General features: G+C 33.9%; 1 protein-coding gene across 1 annotated transcript; it reads right to left on the reverse strand.

Annotated features, from left to right (window-relative positions):
- Positions 1-2,343: 2,343 nt before the first annotated feature.
- LOC132181747 (wax ester synthase/diacylglycerol acyltransferase 4) lies at positions 2,344-7,104 on the reverse strand. The gene is made up of 5 exons (XM_059594985.1): positions 6,903-7,104; positions 5,647-6,219; positions 4,217-4,567; positions 3,627-3,764; positions 2,344-2,505 (listed from the first exon to the last, which is right to left on the reverse strand). The coding sequence occupies exons 1-5, from the start codon at positions 7,083-7,085 to the stop codon at positions 2,344-2,346; spliced, it is 1,407 nt and encodes a 468-aa protein (XP_059450968.1). The 5' UTR covers positions 7,086-7,104.
- Positions 7,105-9,187: the final 2,083 nt, after the last annotated feature.

Below are 9,187 nucleotides of genomic sequence, written 5' to 3' on the forward strand. Positions count from 1 at the left end.
CTACTTGACTGCATTCACAGACCAAGGTTGTGTCATGCATATGGTACATTTACGGTGTAAGTGTAGCTTGTTGATCACTCCGAATTGTTCAGATATTCATACGGGCATGCATGATTTATTGCTTATCTATACAAGTTGTGTATTTTTTTTTGGTGTTTTGTTTTATAAAAAAAAAAAAAAAAAATTCATTTTTTTTCTTTCTTTCTCGGTGATTTCGTTTCTTAAAGGCTCAACACTTTGGTATCATCCAAGGTATGCTTCTTCCATTATTCCTTTTCGATTTGATTTCAAATTGCAATATGTGAATGTTTGGGTTTAATTGTGTGATCATGTGTGTTCATTTAACTTTTAAAGGAGGAGAAACATGCTTTGCATTTCCAGTTTCCTGTTGTTAATTGAGTCATACATTGAGGGGGAGTTTTGCTGATGTTTCTTTATAATCACGCATCATTTTTTTTCATGAGTTTTATTTATGTCTTCTTGTTCCACATATGCCTTGATGTATTTTGTGAAGTGTTTCAGGAAACATGAAGACCTTTTGTCATTCTGTGACAAAAAGGGGGAGTAAATATGGGGAGATGATGGGATTGGCTCGACATTTTGGTTTTGTCACTGAATTGCCAAAGGGGGAGTTTGTTAGTTCTTGTGTTGGCTTAATTCAGTTCCAAAATGCAGATGCTACTGTTCACGGCTCAAACACTGATATAGAATACTCAGAATCCAATCTCCACCGTTCATAATGTAGATTCATGTGTTATGAACGTCCCTGCAAAATTTCAGCTCAATCGGACCACAAACGCCTATCGATCGGAGTTGTTGATGAAGACTGGACAGTCCGGGTCCGGACCTCCAGAAGCCGGGTCCGGACCCCATTTCCAGAAACTTGATTTTTCAAGCAGGGTCCGGACCTCAATTCCCCAGGTCCGGACCCCAGTTCCCGAAAGTGCATTTTATGAGGCCTGTCCGGACCTCAGATCTGCAGGGTCCGGACATGGCTGATTTATTAGGTTTATTTGTCTATTTAAGCTACGTGAGTTTGCCATTTACAACTACGTATTTTGGAGAGCAAAATCAGAGAGCTTAGAGAGAGATATTGTTCTAGCTTATTTGAGAAGGGATTAAATACGTGAAGCCAATCGGAGTTCCGGTGAAAGGAAATCGTATAGAAGAATTGTGCCAGATGTTCTGGAAAGGGCTACTGCGGTAGAAGTCAAGTGGGTCGCTTGTCGTGTACAAGGAAGAGTAGATTGCAAAGGTTTTGTAATTCTTCTTGTATTCCTTATTCTTCTTATAGTGGATTGATTTCCTGGGTTTGGCTGCCCCGGAGAGGTTTTACATTTAGAGAGTTCTCTAAATGGTTTCCTCTTCGTAACCAAATATCTGTGTTCTTGATTTTCATTACATATCTGTATTTGGTTAATTATTGATTGTTAGGTCAGATCTTATTCCGCTTAATATTTGTGAATCACCTAGAAATTTGAATAGGTGTCGTTTGGAGTCGTTTTAAAATTTTCAGGGTACTATTTACATTGGATCAAATGGTTGAGGCATACGCTTGGGTATCACCCAATGGCCCAAAGTCTGGTCAACGAATGCTTAGGGTGGTCCCCCTAGCAAACGCTGGCACTAAGGTTAAGGGCGAACGCTCGGATGCTCCCCTAGCGAACGTTCGGGCAGAGAGTTAGGTTTTGGTATTGTTTTAGGAAAATCTCAAGGGATTTGGGGCCACTTACAAGGGGCTTAGGTTATTGAGCTATAAAACCTTTGAAGAATATTTTTATGAAAGTGCTTTGAGAAAATAATTAACCTTTGAAAATTGGTGGTTTTTTGGGGCATTACATCTAACGACGATGGTCTAGCAAACTTTGATAGTGGTCAAACAAATAACAATGATCCGGCGATTGTTCGGCATAGTTTACGTGTATTTAAACAGCAATAATATTTGCACTCACTCAGGAATTAGAAGAATAGCTTATACTAAGCCTAAAGTTGTCTCATTCCAAGAGTTCATAAATCTATATTTGAGCATGAAGTGACTGTGGGCCTCAAATTTCTACTTTTGAAGGTGCTATTAGTGGTGGGGAAGTACACGAAGTGGCCCAATCTCCTTGGAAGAGTTCCCCGTTATCCAAAAAAAAAAAAAAAACTAGTAGAACGACAACAATATTTTTGTAAGTAGTTGCTAGTCACTCTTCCCAATTCGTAAGATTATCGGAAGTGTTCATAATACATGCCAAATAACAATTCAAGAGACAAACACTTAGTTTGTCATGAAAATTATTAAAACCGAACTAAGATGTGCATATATATATATATAAATATATATAAAGGGTGGCCTTCAAATTAAAACTTTTTGTGTGTAGGAACCTCATCTGCGGCTTTGAGCATCATCTGAAAGGCGTTTTCCACGCATGACTTGAACTTTAGGGGATCTAAGAGTCCTTTTTCAATCCCAGCAGTAACTCTCAGATCTCCCATGTAACTTACTATTGTTATAGTAAGATTCTGCAAAACCATAATTGAAAAAGAAAAAGAAAAAGAAAAAGAAAAAGAAAAACTTGTTACAATGGGCCATAAATTATTATGAATCTAATTAAAAGCAATGAGTCCTAAAAGTAGTCATAAAAAATGGCAAAAAAAAAAAAAATCTAGAATTTGAAAATTTTGCACATAAATAAAAAAAATCTAACACCAAATAATACCAAAAAAAAAAAAAAAAAATTAACACCAAAGATTTAATTAAGTGTAATACTAATAGTAAAGCTAGCCCTTCAATAAATGTTACGATTGACAAAATAGACCAATTGTCATAAGAGTTTGAGTCTGTAACACTACAGTGCAAAGTCCAATGTCATAAGAGTCTAGATGTCAATAAGGTGTTTACACCAACTAGGAGGTATCTCCAAAGAATTTTAGGAGTTTATCTCCAATTCTATGTCATTGTAAGATTTCCATATAAATGAGGGAATGATTAATAAACTAAAGCAATATTAATCTCAAAGCTAGTGTTTGTAAAATGTTTTGTTTCTCTCAAAATCTAAAAGGCTTAAATTCCTTTAGAATTTAAGATTTAGGTTCTCTTAGAATCTAACAATTTATCTCATTACATGTTTAGCTTAGGCACCGTTAAAAAAATTACAGAAGAGTAGTATTTTCGACCAATGGATTAGATTTAATTTTATCCTCTCTTTTACATGAAAAACTTAAATTCAAACTAAACCGTCTAAAAATTATAGGACATATGTTAAACTAAAGCCATATTAATGACTCATGAGAAAAGTACAAATTAAATCAAATACCCTCTATATTGGATAATAATTCAAATAAGTGACTTCTAGATAAAAATTTGCCACAAATTATTCATCCCTATCTTTTTTTTTTTTTTTTTTTTGACATATCCACACAAGAGGGGGATGGAGAATTCGAACTAGTAACCACTACTTCATAAGATGTAGTATCCAGCCGATCGAACTATCACTTGGGGACTATTCATCCCTATCTATGAGAAGGTGGTCACACACTAATTAATGTTGATTTATATATATATATATATATATATATATCAGAAGTAACAAATTATCACAAAATAAATGGACTAATTGCGTTGTTTGAGTATTATATATTACTTGAGCTAAACCCGGTGTCATAAAATAAAAGCCTTTAAGCGGATGATTAGCCATAGTCACTTGTTCCATTGGCCCAATCATGTTTGAGATTGTCATACTGGAGTTCCTCAATGTCCCATGGACATATCTAGCAGCTGCCTGCAATACCCAACATGCCCAAATTATGAGAAATTTATGATATGGCAATTCAAATATAAAAATCATTCCAATTTTCACCTCTTCTATTTATTTAGGAGACAAAAATTTGATTATGTACTATTATGTTGCTTACCAATGTTTTTGAAGAACCTATTTTTGAAATTTCACATAGGTTTAGCATGTCACAACTTGCCTAAAATTAATAAACCCAGCCATTTGGTCTACGTACAATTTTTGAAAGGTTTTGTTTTTTGTTTTGTTTTGTTTTTTTTTTTTTTTTTCTGAGATTACAAACAGGGAACGGGGGAAGGGTTGCTTAACAATAAGCTCTGATACAACCTACTCTGTGCATATAAACGAAAACATGTTGTGTGTGATAAATGGGTGTTAAAAGTTGCATTAATTTATAAAGAAAGAAATATTGTTCAAGATTAAAAAGATCACGCATGTACCTCTGGGCCTTTAAGTTTCTTCACAATGTCCAAAAGCCTATCAGTGAGATAAACCCCTAATGAGGTTCTCCTCTTCTTGATTATCGTTTGTGCTTCCAACACATACTCAAGTGGGTTTGAGGATTTAGAATCATTAAGCTTTGGTATTGGTACATGCAAGAAGGCAATTCGGTTCCCCCATGGTGCCTCTGAGTCTCCCACCATCTCCTTGATTGATTTATAGTTCCTAACTTTCCTAGTGTTGAGCAACACCAATGCTGTAGAATCTGAATTGCTTGATTTATGGCTTATCTCTTGCATGCATAACCGGGTTCCATAGAAGATTATCCCAACAATTATATCATTCACCGTCTGCACTTCGGAAAATAAAATTCAAATGAAACAATCTATTAACAAAAGTATATACTCTAAGCATCGATTTCGCTGAAACTAGCCAAAGTTAATTAGGAACTATTGTTATGTCCATTGCACGTTAACCAGCAGGCAAATGTTAGATGCAAAAACTATAAATTCTGAACATGAAATGGAGATAATTCTATTCTTGAAACTATGACCTTTCCCGGCTTGCCCAAGCCCATGATTTTCTTTTGTGACTTTAATATGGTTTCCTAATTTTGATTGAATTAATTAATGTAACTATGCATGTCCAGAAACATTTATTTCGAGTACGGTTAATGGTGCCCAAACATTTAATAGAGAATCAATGCCCATCTGTAGTTATTTGTCGTGGATGGTCAAACATGATGGCCTGTGTCATATTTTAGACATTTAAAATATGTTGCAAATAACTTGGAGACCAATAATTGTAAGTGAACTTGGAGACCAAGAACTTAGGACGGATGTTTGATATTTCATGCAAATGATCTAAAAGGTCAAACAAATTGTAACGTTCGAAACTTCAAACCAAGTCTGAAGTGGAGCTTGAAAAACCTAAAAATGCAGTTTCTAGCTAAGAAGGTTTTAGCGCACAAATTTTAATTTATTTTGTTAAAAAAAATTAAATTGGACAAGTTTAAATTAGATCAATCCACCAAAAAAAATTTGACTTCACATGAAATCTTACGTAAAAACAACTAATAAGATATGCAAATGGTTCTAATTATCAAAGCCTTCAAGAAATGTATCAGTTAGAAGTTACTAAAAAGTACATAACTAATCATGAGATTAGCTTTCTTTTGCTTTATAATCATGAATCATTACTTCACTTAAAAGCTTAAGCTGATATGAAAGAGTTGACGTTATTATTTAAATTAATATTTTAACACTCTTGTTATGTGTGAGCTTAAATTCGATCGCCTAATACGTGAAATATTTAATTGAAGCGGGAGTGTATGACAAAAACAATATTTGGAAACTATATCTGATAAAAGTAAATATGAAAATCCAGAAATTCAAATCATAAATTAACAAATATAGTTTGATATTCTCACCACTCCAAGCTTGGTCTTAATGTGTTTCATACGATCAAGAGAGAACGTCATGCTTGATAACGTGAGTGGCAAAAATCCGGCTCCTTCATCCCCAGACCTTATCGGCGTTATATCATCTTCAACCAAAGTGCTCTTCAACAAGCTCCATCCAAAATCTGATGCAGTGTTGAAGACCAAGGAAAAGAGTTGAGGCACTCTCGCCCAAGCACTTTTGTTGCCACTTTGTGCTTCTGTGCTCCGGCGTGAAGGCAATGTGAGCGGAAGTGAAGGATTGTCAGCCCTTTGCACACAAGAAAGAAGTGCACTCATGACTGAGTAGCCATCGCCAAGCGCGTGGTGGACCTTGATTATGAGAGTGGCAGCTGCATTGCTTGTTGGGTGGTTAAATATATGAACTTCCCACATCGGTTTATTTTGTGGGAACTTCTCCATTCCAATATTTGATATGCAGTCGTCAAGATGTTCATCGTATGCTGTGGGTGACAAGCCAGTTGGGATAATAGGGACGTTAACATGGTCTTCAAGCTTCACTTCAACCATTTTCCATTTTTTCTCACCCTCTTCATTTGTAACCTGCATACAGAATCCTCACTACTTAGAAAAGTTGTCATAACTAAAATATTGGGAAAACTTCACTGACCCCCTGAACTTTCACCCGATTTTACAAACCCCCTCTAAACTTTCAAAACTCTAATTTTGGACCTCTGAAGTTTCAATTACTCTCAATTAGAACCCTTCCATTAATTTTAGCCGTTAAAAATACAAAAAAAGACCAAAATATCCTTGATTTTAAAATAAAAAAACGTTTTGGAAGTTAGAATTTTATACAAAAGTCAGGAGTATAAACGTCATATAACTTTTAAAATCTGACGGAGGGTCCACATTGAGAGTAATTGAAAGTTGAGGGGTCCAAAATGAGAGATTTTGAAGTTCAGGGGAGGTTTGTAAAATCGAGTGAAAGTTTAGGGGGCCAAAGTGAAGTTTCCCCTAAAATATTTTTTTAAAAAAAAATAAGACATAAATTCCTTAAACATAGTCTCTAAACTATATAAATTTTCTACAAAATAGATTGTATGGGACACAACCTCTGAATATTTCTATCATTTTTTAATAACTTGTGCTTCTCACATGCTAAAGCAACAAATGACACTTTTAAAGACCAGGTTTGAGGAATTCATACAACTCAATTTGTAAAAAATTTTACATGGTAAAAAATAATGATTGAGATAAAGATAGTAATAAGAGAGTGAGGGCACCATGATTGAGGAGAGGCGTGGATGGATGGGGAGGAAAACATTCTCGAGCCATGACATGGCATGGACGAGGTTGAGGGGTATCTCATATTCAAAAACTCCAATAATAGATACACATAGTTCAGAGCTGTTGAAGTAGTGTCCATAGGGACTCACTGGCTCTAACCCTTCCCTGAAGTTCTCCATAACGGTTTGTGTTTTCAAGGCTTCAATTACAAAACTAGGTAAAATTCTAAGTTGTGGGAGTCCAAGTGAAGAGACCCTCACCTATTTAAAGCCAAAGAATTAATTTCCACCCACCACATTAAATGCAGATTGAATGTAATATAGCAGCCAATGTGATAAACGTTGTGAATACAAGTCATGAGCCTGAATACCATATATCAAGTAGGGTTTCACTTCAATTATTTGATTTAATGTGTCAAGCACGTTGTACGTTTTTTATTTTGATGGTTTACAAGCGAACGGGATGAACACTGTTAAGTATTTTAGAGTCCATTTAGCAAACTCTTTTGCCTTAGATATTAATGTAGCTTACGTGGATTAATATGATATAAAGTTTTGAATTTTTTGTATTGAAAAGTGAAAAAATTTTGTTTTGTAATGAATTTTTTTTTTTAATAATAATAAAAAATGAATGATGTAATATAAAAGATGAAAAAAGAAAAATATTTCGATGTTAAGGTTTTTTTTTAAAAAAAAAAAATAAAAAAAAAATTGTGATTTGCCACATTTTTTATGATTTGACGGTTTGCAAGCCAATGGGATGAATGTCTCACCTTAGTGGCCGAGCCACTTGAGGCTTTTGGGGTGCCACGGCACCCCCAAAGTTTTTTTTTTTTTTTTTTTTTTTTTTTTAAAAAAAAGTTTGCTATTTTCCTACCCAAGTTCCACACGGCAACCCCAAAAAAAAGAAAGAAAAAAAATTATCTCCTACTTATGCAAGTTACCACTCGACACTCTCAAAATAGTGACACCCCCAATATCAATTGTCTGGCTCCACCATTGTTTCACCTTGAAATTTATGTCTCCCTATCAGCCATTTTACACATTATAATGTTGATGGAATAAATGTGATTTGCCAAGCACGTTGCTTATGATTTGATGGTATACGAAAATGTATTCCCACAAAACCTAATAACAACCCCAACTTGATGCTTGACTAGTTTAAAACAAGGGAAATATAAAAATTAAAAAAAAAAAAAAAAAAAAAGAACTCCCATCAATGGATCGTGTATTATCAGGGATATAATAAAAAATTCAAAAGCTAATAACAACCCCCAATTTGGTAATGGGGTGGCCACCCCCGGCCATCTCAGATGTGGCTGGCAGGCTACTCGGAAGTGGCTCACTGTTTTAGTTTTTTATTTTATTAATTTTTTATTTCAGTTTTAAGAGAATAAGAGTATTATAGGAATATAATAAAAATGTGACATTTTTTATACATTTTGGGTAGTTTGATATATCACTTTAGCACACTTTAAACTTCATATGGCTATTTCAAAAACAACGGTTAGTTCATGAGGCTTTTTTATATTTTTCCCTTTAAAATTTTTATTCATTTTCATAAATTAAAAAGAATATATATTTTAGTCCCCTAAATTATTACTACATTTTCATTTACACCCTCAAACTTTAAAAAGTGGCATCGGGACCCCTTGAATTACCACCGTATGTTGAATTAGACTTTTTTACCCAAAAACCCTTGAAGTCATTAAAAAAAAAAATAGTTTAAAAAAAAAAATTAAGGGAGCTAATATGAAAAAGGTCACCCCTTTTGGTATTTTAATTTTTTCCCCCTTTTTGTTTAATTTTTTAATAATTTTAGTTTTTTTTAAATGGTAATTTTTTAATAACTTCTAGGGCATTTTGGAAAAAAAATAAAAAATGTTTAATTTGACACAGTGATAGTTCAAAGGGCCTCAATGTCACTTTTTAAAGTTTGGAAGTATAAACAAAAAATGTGATCATAATTTAGGGGTTTAAAGTATGTTTTTCCCTTAAAAAAAAGTTAAAACAATATTTGTACCACACATGACAATATCCCACCTTAGATTATCAAAATGCTGCATTTTCACAACATTGAACATAAATTTGTAAGGCCTCCTTAAATTTTGATATTAAAAAATAATGGTAGATATATATTATATTTTTATCTGACAATACAGATATGACACTGTCAACTAACAATTGGCTTAATCATTGTTCTATAAAAAATAAAAAGATCTCATTTTCTTTTCTACTTAATACCAAGAAATTCAAAATGGGAGAAATCACACTCTAGAGCT

The sequence above is a fragment of the Corylus avellana genome, chromosome 5 (assembly GCF_965113065.1).
Source record: "Corylus avellana chromosome 5, dhCorAvel1.hap1.2, whole genome shotgun sequence".
In the NCBI taxonomy this organism is placed as follows: domain Eukaryota; kingdom Viridiplantae; phylum Streptophyta; class Magnoliopsida; order Fagales; family Betulaceae; genus Corylus; species Corylus avellana.

Bases quoted from the DNA above. Each gene is read 5' to 3' on its own strand.
- LOC132181747 (XM_059594985.1), bottom strand. From the start codon at position 7,085: ATGGAGAACTTCAGGGAAGGGTTAGAGCCAGTGAGTCCCTATGGACAC. The intron at 6,220-6,902 runs GTGCCCTCACTC...TTCTGTATGCAG, and splicing joins CACGCCTCTCCTCAATCATG to GTTACAAATGAAGAGGGTGA. The intron at 4,568-5,646 runs GTGAGAATATCA...TCCGAAGTGCAG, and splicing joins TTAAGACCAAGCTTGGAGTG to ACGGTGAATGATATAATTGT.